This window comes from Lissotriton helveticus, chromosome 6 (genome assembly GCF_964261635.1).
Source record: "Lissotriton helveticus chromosome 6, aLisHel1.1, whole genome shotgun sequence".
Classification (NCBI taxonomy): Eukaryota; Metazoa; Chordata; class Amphibia; order Caudata; family Salamandridae; genus Lissotriton; species Lissotriton helveticus.
The window spans coordinates 1,499,234,316-1,499,259,076 of record NC_136067.1 but is presented as its reverse complement, the minus strand read 5'-3'; the positions used below and the strand labels follow the sequence as shown (position 1 = coordinate 1,499,259,076).

Below are 24,761 nucleotides of genomic sequence, written 5' to 3'. Positions count from 1 at the left end.
CAGAGACCCTATTGTAAAAGTTCACTTCGTGGCAGCTTCCCTTCTCGCGGTGCATCGGTTCCGGTCAGTTAGCAGCTGCCTTTGTTACAATCCTCTTGAAGTATAAGTTATACCCAGCACTGTGTATGCAGAGAGCCCCCTCTGTCCTATTCACAACAGCGGTACTATCATCACTCACTCCCAAAGCCTGGAAAATGTTTTAGGAGTCGCTACAGAGTTTAATCGGAGTGGGCTGCACACTGTATCTGGGAGGCAGAATAGGTTTGGGAGGGGGATTGCTACTCATAGCAGCAGTGAAGGGCCGCTCATGGAGGGGCTGCAGTCCACCCCTCCCCGAAGCATCAGTTCCAGGCGGAGGCTGAGCTGCTGCTGCCAGAGCCTGGTATTTAGCTCTGGTACCAGCGAGAATCAGTCTATGGTTCTGTGTCCTCTCTGACCTCACCCCCATTTCCCCGCTTACATTCCACCCACAGTCCAATTACACCACAGTGTTGTGACCCCACAGTGTATTTGTAGTTCTAAGGTCTTTGGTAAACAACAACGATGTGTCGCTAATATTTTGTTTACTGGCTTCCATTGACACACCTGAGCTATCCTTGGCAAAAAATATTTGCCTCACTGTGCTAAAGCAATGGTGGCAGGATAGCTGCTCCTTTGAGAGCACGTTTTACAATCAGGAAGCCACCTAGCCACGAATACCTTGATTGTTAGAACGTGGCACAAAGTTCCATCCTTGACGTTGCCTCAGCCTCCCCCCATCCCTTCCATCCAGCTGCACTCAGAGGTACACCAGCTTGTGGTGCTGATAGGGGACTGTGGGTGGACGTTGCTAAATTACCGAGATTAGAGGTAGGATGATGTGTCCTTGGCAGCGAGCTGAAAGGCAAGCAGCCTCTTGGTGTCAACAATGCCTCATTTTCCTTTGTAAATATAACCCCATGTTAGCTCGAGTGTTGAGCGCTTTTTAAAGAGATGTATGTGTACTTTGCAAGTCGCCGAGTCCAATTTTTCTCGGACATATTAATCCTTTCATTTTGACCTTTGCACTCTAGTAATAAAGTGTAAATGTGCAATTTTTAGGACAGCTGCTCCATATAAATTGTGATTAGGCCACATTAATTTATATTTGGCCACATTAATTTACAACGACATAGCATACATATATGAATTCTATACCAGTGAAAATAAATATGACCCAATTACACGTCCTTTAGACAAGCATTGGCATAGCCAATAGGTCTCGCCTTTGGGACCTTTTAAGTATTTAATTATGCAGCACAATATCCTTGGTGCAACATCAACTATTGCATGGCTAAACACTCATAATGTCCCAAAGGCGAGACCTATTGGTTATGCCATTGCTTGTTAAACATGAGGTCAGACACATTTCTGTCCCCACCCTGGTGCCAATGATTGTAGTGAACTCAGAGTTGGGTTAGGGTTCATGCTTGCTCTATATGTTGCCTAGATTCTTATTATAGATGGAACAACAATTTAGGCTAGTAACAGGTGTTTCCTACCTTTTCTGTAATGAGAGCTACTTACATTCAATTAAAATAATAATGAGCTGCTAATATTATTAGTGCTGTAATAGTGACCACATCAGACACCATATGCAAGAGTACCAGTAGTGATCACCGTAGTTCATCAAGCATGGTTATGAGCAGTAATGTAAAAAGGCTTTGTGGATGTGGGACGTCTCTACGTGCTTAATACATAACAGCAATAGCTGCAGTACCCCTGGTACCAAGGGAATACTATAAGTAATAGGTATCCCCAACGCCGTGTTATTTATCACTCAAATATCAACTTTATATATATTTTGGAAATTGAACCATTTTAAAAAAAAACATCAGCTTATGAGTTCTGAATTTGCATACATTGCCTTCTTGAATACACGCTTTTCAATTTTTGTATACATATATATCAGTTCATCTAAGCAAAAGCTTCTACTTAAGTAGGTTGGTTTGCATACAGGAGAGCTACCTATAGGGTAGCTGGAGCGCTACCAGTAGCTTGCGAGCTACTCGATGAAAACGCCTGTGCTAGTAAATCAAACAAAGAGTTGATTGTACAGCGCACATTTGTGACTCACATATTTAAAATTGCTCTCATCTGTGATTTGGTCAAGCAGATAAGCAGGGATTGATCCCAGAGTTTTCATCTTCCCCCTGTGCAGTTCAGCCACTTGATGTGTATTTGTTAATGACATCGAAGGTTGATGCTTAGTTTTTAATTCTTGGAGGATGGGATTGAAGCATGGGCGACATACAGTATTCAGATTTTGCTTTTGGCAGTTTTTCATAGTGCAAACCTTGCCCAAGGACATAAGAGCTCTCACCAGCAAACACCGACATTACATGTTTTGTTTTGTGCTCAGGCAGATTTGCCGATTTTCACAGGATGCTCAATGGAAGATGAGATTCAAACCTGATCCCCCATGTTGCGAGGTTGGCAGCTGTAGCTGCTAGGCCACACTACGTCAGTTTGGGCTTAGTGTTCGATCAAGACCTTGAGCTGAGCAGGAGCCAGGCCCCTGGCTTGAGCTTTCAGTGGCTTGCCCACCTCTTCATGTGGATCAGTGCAGAGGTAACTACCACGGAACATGTGGATAAATGCAGGGGAGATGAAGCGTAGACCGGTGTAGGGTGTATGGCTCTGTGTGGATAGCTCGTGGAGAACTGGAAAATGTTTGCATGCGGTCAGGGACCGGCATAAGAGGCCAGATGTTGAGAGAAGGAGTTTCATCAATGGCAATCTGTCCAAGGTAAGATTGCTGTACGGATATTATGTATAGTCTAGAGACCTGGAGAAGAGGGAGGGGTCCGACATGCAATTGCAGTAAAGAGGACTGTGCAGCTTTGGACAAGTGGTGAAGGGAAACAAACAAAGCTAGACACTTTCAACACCTACATGAATGCACATCCACAAAAGCACATAATGTAGGTGCACACCTCTCGCTTCAGCTGAAATGCAACACCCTCTTCAAGCTGGCAGAGAAGGGAGCCAGGCAGGACTCAGAGCTGTCAGTGAGCAGTTTGAGCCTAAAGGAGTGAGTTTAACAGCTTGGATGAGGGTACTATTCGCAGAGAGAGGCATCTGAGGTCCAGGGCGGGCCACATGCACCAAATAGCAGTACAATACCAGGGCAGGTGAAACGTGAAATCAAAGAGCTATGTGAGAGATCCCAGGGGCAGCATTTAAAGCACAAGCTGGACTCTGATTGCCACAACTCAGGGTTATGCCAAATAAGAACGAAATTGGACAGTGGCTTCAAACAGCTTATTGCAGGAACCCGAAAGCAGAGATGAGATTCCCAATCTCCTTCACGCTCCAGCTTTGGAAATCACATGCTTGAGCCTTAATGTAGAGAGGTGTATGCCCCCCCCCCGCAATACATACCGATTTCATAAGAATCTTGGACTCCAGAATATTTGTATGTCAGGTGTGGAATAAAGCAAGGACAGAATGTTGTTTCTGAACCCACCCATGTCAGACACCCAATTACTTCTCAGTGTCCCCTGTGACCCACCCCTAGGTAGTTATAACAACTGGTGATGATGTATCTGGGCGATGGCACATGTTTTCTTCAGCCAATCCATGATATGAAAACAGTCATGGACTTCTGGCCAATACCAGGCCTGCAAGTATTTTCCTGCATAGTTGGGAATAGTTTCTGCTGCACTGATGAGCTGTGATCATCAGAGTTCCAAAGTTCCGTATTTTTTCTTAGCAGTAATTGCACGTCTACTTGCCCTTGGGTTGAACAACACTTTAAGATGTCATGTTTGTGACTGAAATCACATGGCTTGGGCATCGGGTGATATACATTTCCCTCCCCTACACAGAACAAGGACCTAATGTCAACAAGGTTGGGTAGTTCAAAGGGCCGTGAATCTGAACAATAGGTGCAGGCTTTTAATGGTCCCAGTGCGTCTCCCCCCCCCATTGACTCTCAGGAGTAATGGATATTATCAGCTTTCTCTCACAGCTGGTGATGTGGATCATATTTTGAAGACAAAAACCAAAATAAACAAATGGCTCTAAAAGTCCAGTATTCATCAATTTCACTGAGCAATGGTGGGAAGCTGTAGCCTACTGCAAAGTTTTCCAACTTCAAAAATCTTAATTCCAGTCAATCCATTTCTTCACTGGGCGGGAAGGGATAGCACAAAATGGTCATAGGGTTTAACGTGAGGGACACAATGAAGACTTTCTGAGCATAGTCTCACTTTGGGCAGATGGTTCAGGGTAAATCATGGATAGAGGGATGTGTATTTGAGGTAGCATAACGTAGACATCTAAAGTGATCATGAGGCAGATTTGGGTACCGAATGACCTGTTACTCTAGTTTGGGTTAGCCCTTTTTATTCTAACAGACCTCTCAACTGTAGGATGGGAATGTGGGTTCACACAACCCTTCAAGGTGGGCTATGGAGCATTTAGGAGAGAGCTATATGAAGGTTATCATGCCTACAAAAGGCCAACCTGATATGAAAGATCCATCTTGTGCTCTGTTTTTTTTTTAAACCATATTTTATTGGCATTTATTCATTGACAATGCATACAGTAATACGTATCCCGGTGCAGTTTCCATTGTGCCTTAATCCATAACCGTTTCCCAACAAAACTATCCCCCCTCCTCCCCTTGAGTTGCTTGCTAATAAGTGAAATGTGGAATAAGTGTGCAGAGAGGTTGTCGGTCCTTGGGGCCCCAATAAGCAGCTATTGGCTAGCTGTTACTCTCAGGTGCGTGGGGCTGGTTGCTCCTCTTGCCTGTTCCCCGGTTTGGCATTACCACCCTCAGGTTGTTCCCTTTGCTGTCAGAGTCTGCTGCCACGAACTCCCCCACAAGGGCTTCCCATGCCCTGGCTTTCTCTAACTTAGCTATTCCCTTGCTGGCCTCTCGGAGTAGAAGTCTCCCTTCCGCCCCTGCCCATCTCTCCAACTCTTTCCTCCAGGTAGTAAGTCTCGGCCCGCCCGGCGCCTTCCAGTTCCTGGCTATCTCCTGCTTAGCTAGTATATATGCAAGGTCTTGAAACTTTTCTGTCACACTGTTTTAGCAGTGTGGGGGAACCATCCCAGGAGGAAGTGCTCTAGGGTCTATGGAATTTCTATGTCAATCAGGTCACTTATGATCTGTCTAAGTTCCCCCCAAAATGTTTGCAATACTGGGCAGCTCCAGAACATATGGAGTATGTGCGTTTCCCTTTCTCCGCATCTAGGGCAGGATGCGGAGTCCACGCCAAAGTACCTCCGAATGCGAACCGGCGTTATGTATGCTCTATGCAGCACATAGTAGTTAATTAATTTAAAGCGCGCGTTCCGAGACACCTTCGGGGTGCGTTATAGAATTTTGTCCCAGTCCTTCTCAGGTATTTGTTTGCCGAGGTCCACATCTTGTGCTGTGTTCATGTCTCTTTGTAGAAGACACTTCTCATTTAGCCCATGGACTCCCAAGTAAAACACACAAGCACACTACACAGTGCTTGGCAGGAGTAACAAAAATAAAACAAGGTGCTCCCTCAGTGGACTCCATAATGAAGAGTTCACTGGTGAAGAAGTTGTTGAAAGCCACAAAAGTGAAAAAGGGTAGGAGGGGGGGTTTGATCTTTGTCCCTTGTAGCAGTGGAGAAGAGGTTGAAGGGCACAAAATGAAAAAAAGAGTAGGAGGGGGTTCCATCTTTGTGCCTGGTAGTACTTTATTATGTAGTGTCAAGCAAAGACTACTATTTCTTCATGAAGTAAGACCTATAATGGTGAAGAGGGGGATAATTCATCGATCTACTCAACTGAGATCTTCATGACCCTGACCCCAACTCTGCCTCATCACAGAACTCAAGCTCAGTCTTCTTAGCATCGTCATGGGCAGTCATATTTTGCCCTATGTTTTGCTGCTTGGGCATGATAAACATGACCTCCAACTGAGCATATTAATACTTTTGTGTTCAGGTCAAGGATAAGTACTAACTCTCTTTATTTTTAAAGCATTCAAGCAATGTTGCTTTTCCCAATTACAACTTCTCAATCTTATGTGTAAAGAAAGAAGACTAGAACTCAGTTTAACATAGATTACTAATATTTAACTGTATTCAATTAAAAGAATTAGCTTCAATTTATTTACAAATTCGTGAAGTCTTATGCATGAACATAATTTATTCATTTGCAAAAGCGTAAGGTGCTGCGTGGCACTTTTCTTTAACATATGTCAACAACCATTAACTTTATAATGCTATGCATAGTCTTACTGTATCAAAATGTCATCATCTCTACTTGTGATTCTTATCAGAAACAGCAAGCTCTGCTCTCCGAGGATGAGGAATATACGACTGGTTCAGAAGTTACAGAGGATGAAATTGGGGATGAAGAGGAAGTATCAAAGAAACCTGGTAAACACAACTTACATAGTTACTAATTTAAATATCTCAGCCTACATCTTACCACAAATGAAGAATATAGGATGGAACAACAATGGGAATAGTTCAATAGATTGGTTGTCAATGACTTCCACATTTTAGGTGGATTTGTTTTATTCTGCAGTTGAAATATATTGCATTTTCTCCAATAATAGATCTTTCATACACTCACATGCTTAATTCATTTACCTTTGTCGATTTACGAGAATCCCACTGTGATCTAAAAGAGCAGTATACAACACTGAAATGCCTCAGAGGTTTAAACAGTGTGCATTTAGTAACCTAATCATCTCATTTTGAAACACCAAACTCAGCCGATGAGATGGGTGTGATCTGATCTGAACTTCACTCCCTTACAGACCACTATTTTTAATGTCTACCACTTGTGTGTAAAATTAGTCCTGTGGATGCTCTGCTGTGCTTTGTAATTTTTCATGAGAACTGTAGTTAAAGGTGTGGATCTTGTTTATTTTAGGTTACTAATTGAGAAAATGTTATTGCTATAGTGAGAGAGAGCATAAGGCTGTTTGCCAAGTTTGAGTTTCTCTTATGCATAGTAAGATGTAGTGCCCAGGCAATGATTTATGGCAGTTTTGGTAACTTGACTGTTACCGCGGATGTAATGTCTTTTGCAGGGTGTGAGTCAAATCAAATTTCCACTAGATAGATACCCTGCAGATAACGTTGGCAGACTATCTGGATGGGATAACGCCAGGGAGGACCACCTTAGGCCAGGGTCGTCTGTATGCCATTGATCTGCATTCTATTGCATACGTTTCCTACATAAATACTATGAAGCACCAGCTTATGACACAAACACCCTAATGCTATTGTGCCCAAAATTTTCTGAGAGGGGTAATCACTGCCCGGAACAAAATAACCCCTAGGATGTTTATAATATTCCAAGGAGAGCAACTTTATGCAGGGCAAGGCTATCATTATATCTTTGATAATGCCACTTTCCCCCTAGGCCAAGAATGGCAACCTTCAGTACAGAAGGTCCAACTTAAGCCATGGATCCCTATGTAGGCTGCAGCCAGAAGTGGCCATAGTCCTGTCTGATGGGACAACCAAGTGAAAGTTATGTCCTGCAAATATTATGGGCGGCCACAGTGTATCAGAGGATGTTCAATTGTATGCCAGTGAGGGCCACCATTTTGCAAGTGCTGCCACCTTATGTAATTGAGGGCCTTCTTGTATTTGAAATAGGTACATATAACAAATGGTCCCTCCTTGTGCCAGGCTTGTTAATCTTATTCTATTATATTTCGGGGGCAGCAAATTACCCAGCTGTAGATGGTTAAGCTGTGACTGAAGCCACTCGTGGGGTTGGATTATGACTAGTTTGTAAAATAGTAGGATATAAAGAAGTAAGTTGAAAAAACAGAGACATTAAATACAAAATGTCTAAGGAGACAGCTCTCATGTTATACAAACTGTGTTACTTACTAGCCATGTAAGTCTCTGGTAGACTTCTCCACTGCCTTAACTGTATTGAGTGTCTCCCTGTCACTTAATAAAAAACTGTTATGACAAAAACAAAAGTGTCTAACATGTCTGACTATGGAAAAGGAAAAATAGAGAAGTTAAAAAAGGGCCAATTGTTTACACTATATTTGTGAAATGTACATCAACATACGTTAACCCTAAAATGTTTTTCCTTCTTACTCCATTTGGTCTTTTGCATGTTACAGGGATACTCACAGCACCTCCTGTGCCAACACCTCTCCTGCACTGTCTCCCTACACCATCCGTTCATTTACCCTGTCTTTTTTTCTAACTCTATTTTGAATGCAATTTTTTTCCTGCAAACTGAATTATAGGTAATTGTAATGTTTCTTTAAGAGCAGCTAAAACTAACCTATTTTAGCTCTGGCTATACATGATTTTCACTGTTGACATTTTGTTACTTTAAAAATATTCACACAGTGAGCTCAGCTGAGTATTATTCTCACAACATTCTGTTGGCTGTTTGATGTATCATGCCACCTCTCTAGAGGACTTCCTATCCAATAAATGTGGGGTTATTTTGCATCTGAAAAGTACTTAGACATCACTCCTTTAATTATGTCTCATGCATTTGGTGTATACAGACAAAAATCTTTGTATTTTTGTTTTTGCATAAGCCTTTTCTTAAATTGTTTTATCGGATTGTAAAGTGAGGGATCTCATTTTGGCAGTTCTTGGCTCCAGCTCAACTCACCCCTCCTTGCTACATGAATGAAGCTCTTCTGCTGCAAGTTTGCCGCATCCACTTTCATCCACTTTCACTGGCGCTTGTGTAAAAATCATCGAGGCCAGCCCCGCTATTCTTCTACTGCTGTTATTTGACTAAGGCTCTATTGCTGTCAGCGTGCCCAGCTGATCCCGTGATGTATCCCATTGTGCTCCCACTCGAGCCTTGGGCAGAGAATACAGTGCCCATTCTGGCACTCTTGCCCCCAGTATCTCTCTTGCTGCTGCACACTCCTGTTTTTTTTTTCTTAATCTACTCCCGGGTTCTCCCTCCACCGTTTCCACACCAACAATATTATTACTAACAGTGCCACCACTACCACCATTGTCATTATTCTTGGACCCATATTCTTGCAGAGGAGGTATTCACTAAAGCTTTACCAGCGAAAGGCCAATGACTGCCACACTGTGCAAATTCTCACCTTTAACATGAAATCTATGTGGTTTTTGAAGACAGATGAGTTGATGCAATATAATATGTTGTGTAAGCCATCATAATAAAAAGTGGTGTAACCGTTTGACATTTATTGAACACTAGAAAATACAACACATGGATTATTCACTGCAAGACCTTTAAAAACCACAAACAGAAATGTATTTCTCCAGAATTGGATCTTTCATAGAATCACATGCTTGAATCCTCACTGTTGTCAAAGTTGGAGTCCCACTGTCTCTTTACAAAAGCAGTAAATGCTATACATAGGCTACAATGCAATGAGAAGTCTCTGCCATAGCCTATCTACATTCTACTGTAAAAAATGAAAGGAGCCAAAGTTGAACTATAACCAATCAGATACCTGTGCCCTGTAGAGCACTTCCAAGAGAGGCTGAATCCCTCAGTTTTTTACCACACGTTGTGTGAGAGGGAGTCCCCCTGAGCTCTGCTCAGCTTTCTTTACATCTTGTTGTTGTTTTTTCACCTTTACAGTTAACATGTCGGAATCCTCTAAAAAAGGACTCTTCAGCTTATGTGGATCTTGTGGTAAGAAGTGACTGCATGCTGAAGATCCCCATAATGATTGTCTATTGCTTGCATCCTCTCCATAAAGTAAAAGACTGCAAGATTTGTAGAACCTTCTCTACTAAAACTCTTAAAGACTGAGAAGGGAGATTATCAAAATGGCTGCAGAGACGTAAGATCAAGTCTGATATACCTTCTGATGAAGAAGGCGGTGTGAGCTCCCATACTTGTCTTAAGAAACCTAAGAAAAGAGAAAAGTCTCAGGAGTCTCCTGAAGAACGTAAAACACTTTAAATAAAAACACAGACCATCAGTCTTTGAAAAGCTCCTCACTAAAAGGGAAAGATTCAATTGCTACTGAGTTACAATCAGATCCTTCGACTTCAACCTCTGTTTTGTTCTCAAAACTAAAAAAAAATCCTTTTCAGATTATTCACTGGCTAAGTTAAAAATGGGCAGATCTTCATCATTGAAGGGCACGCCGTCGAGATGTTTGTAGATGAGTAAATCAGCAACAAGGATCGCTTCAGCTCCGTCGTCAGCGACTCCATTGTTGCTTTTACCTACTTCATCGATGACGCTTGTATCACTGATGATGCCAGTACTGCTGACGACCTCTTCACCAGCTACCATCAAACCCCAAGTAGCCACTTCGCCAACAGCAAATGCTCCGTTGACGATGACTTTGACCGCGGCCATACCACCGTCAACCTCTTCGTCTACAATGACTACTACATCGATCAATGTCTTCGATACGTCCACGAAGAACATGTCGATGGCCACCCGTGCACAGTCAGCGGTTACCCCACTGCACCCAGTGTCCGCGAAGACCTTGTCTATATCGACGCTATAGAAACCAAAGAGACCTTCATCTGTAATACTCACGCCAGTCTTTCCTTTGTCGACCTTCTTGTCGATGACACCTTCGACAAAGTGATTTTTGCAGAATCCTTCTCAGATTTCACCATTGCCACCAAGCCATTTACTGGATGTCCAGGAATCAAATGACGCCAATCTCTTTTCGGAGAGGCTCATAGCCCATCAGAACTTCATGTGAAATATCAGGAAGATGAGGAGGATGATGAGGACATGTATTATCAGCAAGACTGCCATCGTCAACACTTCTCAGGTACATCCCAGCCATATATGGACCCTGTTCCTGAACCCATGGTTCATCTTCCAGTTGCACTGGTGCAGTATCTGCAAGCAATGTTGCAAGGTTATTGTACACACTTTCCTACATCTAATGAAGCAGTTCCACCTCCTCCTGCACCTTTACTTTCGGCATATCTGCTTTCTATACTACCTCGTATAACACCCATTTCAAATGCAGCCATGCCATCAAGGCAGGATGACGATGAGAGGAAGGTGAACTTCCAGACACCCATTTACCAGTCAATAAATGGGATGAGTACCTGATTCCCACACCTTCTCCCCATCCCCCCCAGGTGAACTTCCAGACACCCGTTTTCCAGTCAAATAAGGGGATTAATACTGGATTCCCACACCTTCTTTCTCCCCCCCCTGCCTCCTCCCAACCAGCACCTCAGTCAACGGACTCGCCACCGTAAGAAATAGGTGGTTTTCCCTCTCTGATGGAAAGAGCAGCTTCGAGGTTTCAACTTCCTATGCTGGTCAAGCAGCCTGACTGTTTTCTTCATGATTTTGATGAACAGTGAAGGAAATCAAGATCAATACCTATAATTGATTCCATATGGGAGTACGTTAAAAAAATGCAAACGCCAGCTTCTGTGGCTCCAGTACTTGCCAGGATTTACGAATTACAAGGCTCCTGATGATGCTCCAGTATGTCTGGTGGGGCAACCGAAACCAGATTCAGTCATATCCCTAACTGCGCAGCGCAGATCCAACAATCCTTCCAAGAGTCACTACACCAACTGACAAAGAGGTCAGGCGTCTTGATTATGTTGGTAAAAGGTTCACCACAACATCTGGCACCACAGTCCTCATTGCTAATTCTTTGGCAATTGTGGGGAGGTACAATCACCAGATGTGGTCAGATATCATGTCATATCTAGTTCTTCTATCAGAAGATAGAAAGCAAGAAGGTTAGAAGATACTAATGAAGGGAGAAAGATCAGCATCTGAAATTATTGATTCCGCAATGGATGCGGCCTCACTCGCTTTTCGACAACTAGCTAAGGCAGCACTCCTTAAACGTCAGGGCTGGCTTAGGGCAACCACCTTTCGCCCTGAGGTACAGAGCAAAATTTTAGATATGGCTTTCGACGGTAAAGGGCTTTTTTGGAAAACACATTGATGATGCCCTGAAAGCCATCAAGGCTGATACAGACACTGCCAGATCCCTAGCATCACTCCAGTATAAGAAAACAACTTTTAGAGGGCCTTGAGGAAGGGGTGCATATTCCTTTAAAGGTGACTACCAGAAATATCACTCATTTCAGGGCTACCAGTCATTTTGTCCAGTCTACCACCAGCATCAAACCTACTGTGCACCACCAGCGGCTACATGTTCCAGACAGAAGTCTAGATGTAAGCAGCCACCACAGTCAAGAGACACTATCCAAAAACAATTACATTCTGATACCACTCGCTACCATTCCTTCTTCCCTTCCTTTCATGGGAGCAGGCATCTCTCATTATTACAAGCAATGGCAGCAGATTACTAGGCAGATATGTCAAGCGTCAGGCATAGCTGGTATAATTAGCTCACTGAAAGCACAGCTAAGTATGCGTGGCTCACTGAGAGTTTGCATTTCTGTCTTTAATTATAGTTTTCTAACTGAGAGCCGTTGAATTGAACTGTGTCAAGGTAAGAGGTTCACCAATCTGCCACTAAATACAGTTAAGTGGCTGAGGGCACCCCTAGCTTACGCAATACCATTATTGTTTTGTTTTCCAGCTACGTGGTCCTGACAAGAACTCTTCAAATTTTAGGGAGTTCGAAACACGTAGACCAGTTCTTCTTCCGACCTTAGGAATTCTCAATGATATTTAAGTGCAAAAAATTGTTTGAGATACTGTGAATTTGTGTCCCATGGCTGTTGTTTGTAAATAATGCAAGCAAAATTCCTTCTTTTTGAATTTGAAACTTACAGTGTGTGGAAAGGTTGTATGGAGAATGTAAGAGTGTATGAAGAGATTATGAGCGAATGAGAGACTGAAAAAGTAAAGAATGTTTTACTTGATTTGATGATGTTATATGGTGCAAATGTTAACTATGTGTTAAAATTGTATTAAATGTGTAAATTTTGATATGTAAAAAATCGAAATAAAAGAATAAGATTTATTTCAGACAGAAAGAGAAGTCTATATGACATATTGTTCCAGATCAATGTGTTTTTCAAAACTAAGAGTAGAAATAAATTGGCAGTTGTTTTGTTGTATAGTGTATTGAGGCTTGGCCTTACTGCTCTGAGCCCCAACCCAGTGGTGGTGTCAGCAGATTACTAGGGATCATTTTCAAGTATGGCCATACTCTGGAGTTTCTCATCCACCACTTTGTGCACTTCCACCTCAAGTGCATCTGCTCAAGACAGAAACTCACTGTGCTACAGAAAGGGGCCATAGAGAGAGTTCCACCTTCTCCAAGGGGTATGGGTTTTATTCTGACTTCTTTCTAGTGAAGAAAAAGTCGGGGGAATGGCATTCTATGCTAGACCTCAGACAACTCAACAAATACCTGAGAAGGAAGCCTTTTCTGATGGTCACACTACAGTTTCTCAATCATGCAGACTTCCTGACCAGCCTCAATTTACAAGGTACACACTTCAATGTCTCCATACACCCCAAGCACTGAAAGTTCCTCAGTTTCACAGTGGAAAGAGATCACTATCAGTTCAGAGTGCTGTCCTTTGGTCTCCACTCAGCTCCTCGTGTTTTTACCAAACGCCTTCCCCAGTAGCAGCGCACCCACACTTAAAAGGTCTGCAACTTTTTTCGTATCTAGACGATTGGTTAGTAAAAGCTCCATCTCTTCAGCAGGCTACGGAAGCCACATCCACATGCCTGCAGTCAATCCATTCTCTTGGGCTAACGGTCAATTATGAAAAGTCTCAACTTTCTCCCACACAAAGGATAACCTTCGTAGGAGCAACTTTAGATACTATGCAGGACAAATCCTTCTTGTCAGTGGAAAGGCAAAAGACTATGAAATCCATGGCTCATGACCTCTGAAAAAGAGTTTGTTTCTGTCCATCTCTTCATATCTTTACTGGGCATGATGTCCTCAGCGTTTCTCTTGGTTCCTTGTGCCCATCTCAGCATGAGACCTATTCAGAAACAGCTGGACAGTCAATGGCTTCAAGTAACCAAATCATTTGACTATCACGTTTGTATTACGCTGACAATGAAGATTACACTCCTTTGGGGGCAGTCCTCCACAAATATCTCTAAAGGGCTAACTTTCCTCTCTCTAGTTCCGCATTTCTTTATCACTACAGACGTCTCTCTAAAAGGTTGGTGAGCACATCTTCCGGAACTCCAGGTCAGAGGCAGATGGAGTGCTCCTCTAAACCAAGTGCACATCAGTTACCTTAAGTTAAGAGCCATTTCTCTAGCAATTTAGTCATTCCTCCAAGGCTCTTCCGTTCTAATAAGGACAGACAATACCACCTGCATGCATTACCTCAACTAACAGGGAGGTACTCAATTGCATATTTTATATCTAGCAGCTCAGAAAATATGGAAATGGGTTCTTTTACACTGCATCGCAATCAAAGCGAAGCATCTGCCGGGAGTATAGAACACATTTGTGTACACTCTGAACAGAACCAGTCAAACCTTCCATGAGTGGGAGCTCAATCAACCAATATTCGACTATATATTCCACCAATGGGGCAAACCGAAGCTAGATCTCTACGCTTCTCGACAAAATCGGAAATGCCAGGTCTTCCCCCGCATGGGAACCTCAGAGAGGGTCCTGGAGGACTGAGTTTTCGATAAGATGGTCGGGAACCTTTGCTTACGCTTTTCCCCTGTTGCCTCGAATTCCAAGGATTCTCATGAAAATAAAGAGAGAACCTTGCCGGTTGATTTGCATTGCTCCTTGCTTGCCTCGCCAGCATTGGTTCACAGAGCTCCTCATGCTCTCAGAATCCTGCTGCTCTCAGAAGCCCAGCCCTATCGCCTCCCAGTAACATCAAACCTATTAACCATGATCAAGGGGCAGGTCCTTTATCCACATCCCGCCTCTCTATATTTGCTTTCATGGCTTCTGAATTAATTGAATTTAAGGAGCTAGATATTCCTCATAACTGCAGAAAATTATTTCCAGGGTGAGGGCTGATTCCACAAACAAAATCTATAGATTGAACTGGAAGTGTTTCTACACATCGTGTTTCCAAGCTAATATCCATGCTGTTGGCTTTTCCAGAGCAAATTTTACCTTACCTTCTTTCTCTGGCTAAATCTAGATTGGTCTACACATCTAGCAAGGTTCACCTTGCTGCCATTTCTTGTTACAGGTGTTCTTCCAACTCAATTCGATTCAGTAAGCTTTATTCGGTACGTGTAAAAACAACCATAAAAGCACATGAAAATAATTCATCAACATACATAGTAAAACAGCTCTAATACATGGAAGATAGACCATTAAAAGCAGTAATATTACAGTATCATACTCTTTCTTGCATTAATTGATTTGAGTATAAATGTTGCAGTAAAGAAGCAAATGTCTGATCCTGCATTGAGAAAAGCAACTTCATCGCTGCATCCACATTAAAAATACCATATTTTAAAAACGGGGGTTTTAAAAAGGCAATACGAAAATTCATATGCAAATCACATATAAGAAGAAAGTGCCGCATGCTTTGTCACAAGGGCAAGGACCAAACGGGTGTTTGTTTTGGGTGCGGGAAAGCTACCAGATGATGAACTAGCCCAAACCTTAATCTAGTAAGGACATATCTATGAGAAGTTCTTGTGACCTGGCTTAGATAAGTCTGGAATCCTTCAAAAACTGAATGGCTGTTATAGAACAAACACAATGTTAGTTGACCGCTGAGGCTAAGGCGCTTCCTTGATCTATGTAACAGAAATGTATTCCTCATAACTGTTTTGGGTATTCCAGCTACAGCGTTAGGTTCTTCCAGAATATTTAAATCAAAAACTTCCTTGAAGCTATGTACGATGTACTTTAACCAGGGTATCATTAGATAATTGTCCAGTTTAAGGCAATCTTTCATTCTTAACCTGTTAAAGGCAATCTCCTCTTTTTGCCATATCGATTTCCATATCATTAAAGGCCTTAAGGCTATCCAGTCAGACAGGTAGCCGACCCCAATTTCATTATGTATTAACTCTGTAGGCGCAGAACTTGGTAAACAGAGTAGTTTTTTAATGAATTTGTTTTCCTCAACTTGTAAACTACTATCGGGGTAATATCCCCACACCGCAGCACCATAAAGTGCGATAGAGACGCATCTAGACTGGAAAATCTGCGTCATATCGCGGATACATCTGTCACCTAACTTGGCAGCAAATCTAAAAACACCATGGACACTTTTTGCTAATTTTGCCCTGACATTTATTATCTCATGGGACCATGATCTATTTCCAGCAAAGGTGATCCCTAGATAGCAACATTTTTCCACTTGTTGGATTTTCTGTCCATCTATGAAAAAGGAGTAAGATGTTTTAGAGCTGCTGCAACACACCATAGTGTAGGTTTTACTCTTATTGATCTGCAATTTCCTACTGGTTATAAATTCAGCGAACCTATCTATTAGCCGCTGAAGGCCAATCGGGGACCTGGATAATATCACGGCATCGTCTGCATAAAGCAGTATCGGTATACTTACACCATTAGCCTGGGGGGCGTCAGAATTTACTAATTTAAGTGTTGCGTCCACCTCATTAATAAAAAGGGTAAGAAGCAAAGGGGCAAGGACGCAGCCCTCTCTGATGCCACATCTGACGTTAAATTTGGGCGTACATTCCCCTCGTGACCCGTACCATACTGAAGTTTGTAGTCTATCATACAGACGTGCCAAAAAATAAATGATAGGTTCCGGGGCCCCAAGTTCTAATAAGGTTCGCCATAAAATCGAATGATCGACTAGATCAAACTCACTACTCAAATTCACGAAGCAAAGGTAAAGGGAACCCTGCTTAGCATAAGTATATTTACCCACTAATAAGTCCAAGTTTATACACTGTTCAAGTGTTCCGCGCCCTTTCCTAAAGCCGCATTGGGTATTAGCTAAAATCCCATTTTCCTCCGCCCATTCTTCCAGTATGACTACCAAAATCCTGCTAATTATTTTGACAGAGGAGTCCAGAAGAGAGATTGGGCGGTAGTTTTTGGCGGTCAATTTATCCCCCTTCTTAAAAATAGAGATAATGATAGATTCTCCCCAGGTAGGAGGGACACCATTAGTTACGGCGGCATTGAAGACAATGGTCAGTACAGGACCCCATAAAGCTGGGACAGCTTTATAAACATCAATGGGGACCCCATCTGGGCCCTGGGCCTTGCCTCCCTTACTTGCTTTAATACCTTGTTCCACTTTTTCCAGGGTTCTATTTAGCGATACAACCGGCCAGGTGCTAGTATTCATGGGGTTGGAACTTGGACGATGGTTAGTTTTAAAAATACCGGAAAAATGTGTTACCCAGGCCTCACTATTCACGTGAGACATTAACTCCGGGACCCTCTCATCTCTTAAAAAGGGGGCATTAACTGTTGCCCAAAACAGTTGGCAGTTTGAAGTCCCAGCCGCCAGGGCAAGTTTATCCCAGGCATCTTGTTGCAACTCTTTTTTCCTTATTTTAAGAGCGGAATTGTAATCTGTTCCTAGCTTAGTCACTAACAACCGATCCCTAGGTCTATTTGACCTTGCCTGTTTTAACTGGGAAAGGGAAGAGGTGCAAGCATGATCAAACCAGCCTTGATTGCGCGTAAATTCCCTATTTTCATGCCTAGTAAAAATGGTATCAATTGATGATTAATTTTACTAAAATTCTTTAAAACCAATGCAGGCTCATAATTAATGTTCAAAATGTCATTTATCTCAACAGAACATGTCGATACAATATTTTTTTAAGCTTATACTCATGGGCCCCTTTCCATCTTATTCTAGTGCCATTGGGTCTATGCGGTTCAATGTTACCCACAGTTCTAATACTATTTATAGGCCTATTTTCCCAGATAGCAACTATCAAAATAATACAATTGTGGTCGCTAAGTAAAGATACATCAATCCTGGGAACAGTACATAATGGCTTGATATTTGAGAATACCGGAATGTGATCGATAACTGAATTGGCATTCGTGCCGGTGAAAGGAGGGATCACTTTTCCGCAATCATCTCTTGCACCTTGCAGGAGTTCCAGGTCCTAATCTGCCATAACTTTGTTCAATGACTCACCATACAAGTTGTGGGGAAGTGGATATCATCTTCTCCTATATCCGTTCTTACCCCACAAACCTGTGTACCAGACAAAGGGCATATAGAAATATTAAAGTCTCCAACCCAGATAAAATCAAAGATAACATTTGCCTCAGCACTTAACTTATTAATAGCATTTTCGAAGTCCATGATAACTTTGGATCGTGTGTTATCAAAAATGTTATTATAATAATTGATTAAAAGTACATCCCGGACATGTTTTTGGTAGATCCAGAGAATCTGCGAGTGAGACCCAATTTTCACATGTCCTTATATTACCCAAATTATGCAAATTTCCGAGCGGAACGGAATTTACTGCCGAGGGTCTAATGTAATGACCCTGCAAAATGGGGGGGGAAGTACAGTTACCCTCCCTGTTCCTTCTATCCCGGCAACCCCAATGATATGTAATAGCACTCTGACTGAAGGAAACAACGTAAGGGGGACCTCGCAGAGGCTGGAACTTAATACTATGGTTACTCTTCGGAGTGACCAATTGCGCCGTAGGGCGAAGGAAAATCCAATTGTTAAAGATTATGTATCCCAGCCAAAAATTAATCTCCCCCCGGAAGCAACGCCCTTCGTTGCAGTATTGGTTAATGTCCCTCCCCTGGTAGCAGGAGATCGGGAATCTACAGACAGTCTGCTTACTAATATTAAACGCTGGTGTACTTCAAATTGTATTGGGGATGAGAATATCTCTTCCAATATAATCATGGGCAGAAGAGTGGGATGGATAGGGCACACTAGAAAACGCCTGAACGGGGACTGTATTGTAGTCAATTTTAACAACCCTGTGGCAGCCACCCGTCTTTTTTGGGACGCGTCGGAAGTAAAAAATGATGAGGTTATAAGAGCTATCCCATTAGGTTTTTTCTATCCCCCCCCCCTAGAACTCGAACCCTAGTGGTAAAGGCGCCCTGGGAAGGGAGGGATAGGGTCTCAGGAAGATCTACAAAAACTATCCCCTTACTACCAACTAGAGAGTATCAGGCGACTGGGTCACGCAGAAACTGGGTTCGCTACCAAAGCCAGTTAGCTATGACCCAAACATGAACCGGGGGGGTTGACCCTATCTAATTGTTTTTCCCATCTTTCACAGTTGGGGGAGATTGATTGACTGATAGACTCTCCCACCATCCCTCCAAATATAGAATCCAGTACTACTACAACTGTGACTGAGACATGCAGAGGGAATGCCAAGCTACTAAGCTGGAACATCGCAGGGCTTCGTACAAAAAGGGATGACGAGGCCTGGCTGCGGATAGTTAAGGAGTATGATATCGTCGCTCTGCAGGAGACCTGGGACAGAGAGAGCAACTTCTGGGTTGATGGTTTTACATCTTCTTTTCGCCCAGCTAGTAGCTCATTGGCGGGGAGGGACAGAGGAGGGCTTATGCTGCTCATCTCAGTAAAAATATCAGGAAAAGCTGTTGAGATAGAGACACCCTCTCCAAATTATTTAATAGTGGAATTAACCATGATAAATAAATTCAAAATTTTGCTTATAAACTTTTATAATTCCATGCAAAGTGTGCCCCCTAACGAGCACCTCATATCACTGTCTAATTTTTTAAAGTCCTATAAGGAGAACCAAACCACTTTCATATATTTTATCTTGATGGGAGATTTTAATATTCATCTCTGTAACTTAAATTGCCACCTGGGAGAAAGCTGTAGCCCTGAAACCTTATCCCACCAACATTTCGAACACAGCATGAAGGGGGCAGCCCTAGAAGACCTTCTTTGATAGTCAGGACAGGGTGGTGACATATAGAGCTAGGGACAGTGAAACTATAATTGATTGATTACATGTTCTTATCCCAGGCACTCCTGAGTTATGTCCATTTTTATAACGCAGTTTTCTCGATATTTAGTGACCATAACCCGGTCGTGTTGGAATTGAACAATGGTCAAATTTTCTTTAATAAAACAGCTCCTGCAGATCCTATAATTGGACAGAAGACCAGAGACCAAGGTAGAAGGTTAAAACGGAGTCAAGTTATTCCGGAAGACCTTCTAGAGTCCCTGAATAGAAGTGTCACAAAAGAATTAAAATTATGTGCAGATCCCCCTAAATTGGGTCAGGACGTGATTACATCTTATGAAAAGATATGCGGTCAGGTATCTAAGGAGCTTACAATTAAAGTTAATACCAAAGTAAGACCCGCAAAGAGGTGGCTTGATCAAAAATGCTCCAGAGCACACAACTTACTTCTAAAAGCTATCAAAAAGAAACCTAGAGATAGAAGGCAAGTTACGAAACTAAGGAAGGAGTATAAACACGCAGTACAGACCCGTAAAAATTAACTAAAAAGGGAGGCCTGGGAAACTTTAATGAATAAAGATACCTTGAGAGATAGCTCAAAATTTTGGACCACTGTCAACCATCCGTTCAGTGATACTGAGAATTGTAGTCTAGAGGTTAACATCTCGGAGAAGGACTGGCTATGCCACTTTGAAAAAATCTATGGTAGCCACGAGGTATATGAACCTTTTATGATCCAGGCCATTGATTACTCACCATCTAAACTCACATTCTCTGAGCAAGAGGTGGAGAAGGCAATACTGGGTACGGCTGGCCAGAAGGCTCCGGGCCCGGATGGAGTCCCATCCGATCTATATAAGGCCAATCCAAAATATTGGGCCAAAATACTCACCTATTTATTTAATTCGACTATTGCTACTGGGTTTCCGAAGTCATGGAAATACTCAATCATTATCCCAGTGTTTAAAAAGGGCCAAAGAGGGGATCCAAGGTGCTATAGGCCCATATCGCGGTTGGACTCCTCGGTTAAAATTCTAGGAAAGGCCATATTAGCAAGAATTTCGGATTGGGTATCTCAGAAAGAAATACTGTCAAATGCACAGTATGGGTTCAGGACTGGCCGAGGTATGGAGGACCAATGTCTTAACCTCTACCTATTAATAAATAAGTATACCACTGTAACAAAGGGCTCACTATACCTGGGTTTTATGGATCTGTCCACAGCCTTTGATCTAGTTAACAGATCGAGACTGTGGACGGTCCTTCTGGACCTAGGGGAGGACCCTGCCTTGGTGTACTTCCTGGCTGATCTGCACCGGGACCTGCACGCCGCAATTAGGATGACACGGGAGGGCAATTGCACTAAAGGGTTCAAATCAGGTAGAGGGGTGCGCTAAGGGTGCATATTGGCCCCGATGCTGTTCACGCTATATATAAACTCCTTGGACAAAACTTTGGAAAAGGTATCACTGGATATCCCGCGTGTAGGAGATACAAACATCCCAGTACTCCTATACGCGGATGATACCGTGCTAGTGGCTCGAACACCTTTAGGGCTCCAGAGACTGCTTAATTCCTTCGGGGATTATATGCAATCTTTGGATCTCGTGGTGAACAACAATAAATCGCACGTTATGCCCCTAGGACAGAAGAAAAGCAAAACTAGAGCTTTTTACTGTAATGGGACAGTGATAACCAGTGTAAAAGTTTTCACCTATCTGGGGGTCGTCTTCGACGACAAAGGCACGTGGGAGCCTCAACTTACCGTTAAAGTCAATGCTATTAAAAGATCTTCTGCTGCGACACTTGGTTTTGCTAAACGTTTAGGTGGGAAACTGAGCGCAGCAATCTTAGCAATATATAAAGGGAAATCTATATCTACGGTAAGGTATGGGGCAGGAATCTGGGGCTACAAACAAACTGACCGCATCCAGATAGAAGAAAATAAATTCCTTTGTGCCGTCCTTGCCCTCCCTCAGTCGACACCTACCTATGCGGTTCACCTTGAATTAGGTATGGGCTATGTGTCTGACATAACAAGCATGGGCCCTATTGAATTGTAGATTAAAACATGGTTGAATCCTGAGCTTACCCTCAATCATAAAATACTGAGGGACTGTATGTCACTTGAGAAAGTAAAAGAAATAAAGTGGCTATCCTACATAAGAGTAACCGCTGAGAAGCTGGGGCGCCCAGAGATATTTTCAAACCCAGAGTGTCTTAGGAGGGATGACATAAATTGGGTAAAGTCCAACTTCCTCAGGTTTAGAGAACAGGAGCGGGAAGCTGAACAGTTGAGGAAACCAATGGTAGGGGCCCACTACTTGTTAATCTCATGTTTATCAATTCAACCTTACCTTTGTACAGTGACCAAACCATTCCATCGATGGTTATTGTCTAAATTTCGCTTTAATCAGATGCACTTTATCCTGAGTGAAACTGCTGGGTGGTGTAGACCAGAGGCTGCGGCCCCCTGTAAATGCGATGGATTCTCTATTCAGGATACAATGCATTTTACCTTCTTTTGTGTTTTTTATAAAGAAAGTAGGAAAAAGTTTATTGTACCTCTGTTAAAGGGAAAATGGTTCTTACAGGCTAAACCAGCACTTTTGTTTTTACAATTAATGGGTTCTCCACCCATTATGTTCAGCGTGGCAATTTTTTTTGTCGCTGCCACTCGACAAAGGAAAGCTAGACTGACTGCTTGCAGGAATCTTCCTATTATTTGATGTGATTTTTAACAAATTGATGAAATTGCTTACAATATTTTTTAGCTTTTTTTTAACGTTTTTAAGGATATGCTATGCTTTATGTGGTAAAGATGTTATATAGTATACTTTTATGATCGAAATAAAGTGGTTTTGATTTGATTTGATTTGCCCAGGCCTAATTTATATGCAGTTGTGCCTTTGAAGTGGGGAGACGCTTCTAGAGGTTTCCTGTTGAAGTCCCCAGGCATCCTGTCTTTCCTGCCTGGCCCCAGACTAAATACAGGGGCTATGCGGCCTATTCACGTGTAAGTGGGGCTGCGCCCAGCTCCTCCCTTCCATTCTGCCAGTGATGGCACATCCAGGCATACCTAAGTTCCCTTTCATGTGTGGCTGTCTAGGAGGAATACACAAAGCTCATCTGTTAGCAACATCCAGTTATGTGACCAGAGACAGGCTACAGGCACTAAATGGCTATAAAATGCCACCTTTCTAAAAGTTGCGTTTTCAGAATTGCAATTTTAAATACGCCTGCCCCATAAGTTAGGATTTTAAGTTGTGATTCTAGGTACACCAAACATGAACTGGTTATCTATTCCCATTTGGGGTTGCTCGTGTGAAATTGCCGGAACGAACCTTGGTGCACTATTAAAGAGTGCGGGCTCTTACCTGCTGCCACCTGCCCTGCTGACGCTTCCCCCTGCCGCCTGCGCCGCAGGACATCGGGCGCGGCCGCAGAGTGGGGGAGGCTGTAAACTACAAGCCCCAGCAGCCCTCACTAACTCCACGCCCACAAACGCGCCCGGAGGCGCTTTAAAACAGCGTGCTGCCTCCGGTCAAGCGGGTTGCTCGTGTGAAATTGCCGGAACGAACCTTGGTGCACTATTAAGGAGTGCGGGCTCTTACCTGCTGCCACCTGCCCTGCTGGCGTTTCCCCCTGCCACCTGCGCCGCAGGACATAGGGCGCGGCCGCAGAGTGGGGGAGGCTGTAAACTACAAGCCCCAGCAGCCCTCACTAACTCCACGCCCACAAACGCGCCCGGAGGCGCTTTAAAACAGCGTGCTGCCTCCCGCCTTGCGTGACGCGGGCAGAGGGCGGGCCGTCTGTGGCCGTCCGGGGCCGAGGGAGGCCGGGCTGGGCCACCCCTCTTACATTCATGGTTGGCCAGTATCAGAGATACCAACAAGTAAGGTGTGAGACATTGGAAGACATTGATTTACCAGGGCAACCGTTTCCATACACTCGGGTTAAGAGTCCTGTTCATCTACGCTTTGGTGTATTCTATCGTATTGTTATGGCTAAAGTTAAACCGAAAGTGTGTCCTGGGGCTGGTGCTGTCGGGACTTTAGATGCCTTCCTCAAACGGGCCGAATCTGCTGTGGCCAAGGAAATTGAACTTGTACAAAGGAGGTGGTCCCTGGACCCATCTTGTCACATTGTTCCCCCTATCTTAATGCCAGAGTTGTTGGATTGTCCTATTGTTTTATCTGGTCCCACAAATCTCCCGCAGGTTCCCAACGGGTCAGTTCTAGATGGCAGTTTGTCTATCAGTTCGGTTCCTTCTCCTGTTATTAGCTTACCTCCCTCACCCCCGGTAACACGCACTAGGCAACATCGGGCAATGCCGGCGAGTAATGCTAAAATCATAACTGGTAAAAGAAAGGCCAGCATTCTTCTAAAGGAAGCCGGCAACAAGCTAAACAACCTAGGAATATAAATTCCTCATCTGGGCTGGGTGGTCAGCAAGATAATGTTCCACCCACGGCCACTGAAGGCAGAGTGCCAGGTAGAAATGAGCAGACTGTGCAAGAAGTAGTGGCTAATAAGGGATGTAATATGTCTGAGTTTATTAGGCTCATGGACGAACGGCTTAGGTCCTTTATTTCTCCATTAATGGCCAAACTCGAGCTAATAGACGGAAGATTAAGTGTCACCGAAAAACACTTCCCAGTCCACAAAAGTCCAACACTTGGGAATGATCCATCTGTAGTTCATCCTTTGAGTACAATTACAACTAGAGTAAATGATTTGGTGGACTCTATGATGATCCCTCTGCCTCAAGTTACAACTCGAGCAGTAGCACCTACTACGTTATCTCCTGCTCTAGGAGCTAGGGAGGGAGTAAAACATGGCCCTCGGGGCCCTGTGGGGAGATTAAGTCCACTGACACAGCCCTCCAAAAAATAGTTCTCATTGCACCTTCCCCCGGAGGCATGCCCATACTCAGTAATTCTGGCAAATGTTCCGAAAACCCAGGATGGTCGTGAAGAACATTGGACCACACTAAAGAACAAAGCCCT

General features: G+C 43.3%; 1 protein-coding gene across 3 annotated transcripts in view; it reads left to right on the top strand.

The window, feature by feature from the left end:
* SANBR (SANT and BTB domain regulator of CSR) overlaps window positions 1–24,761 on the top strand; it is a 330,259-nt gene that overhangs the window by 186,200 nt on the left and 119,298 nt on the right. For all 3 annotated transcript variants that reach the window (XM_078649295.1, XM_078649294.1, XM_078649296.1), the window contains exon 15: window positions 6,290–6,389. In XM_078649295.1, the coding sequence (XP_078505421.1) occupies window positions 6,290–6,389 (100 nt within the window). The remainder of the gene's footprint in view (window positions 1–6,289; window positions 6,390–24,761) is intronic.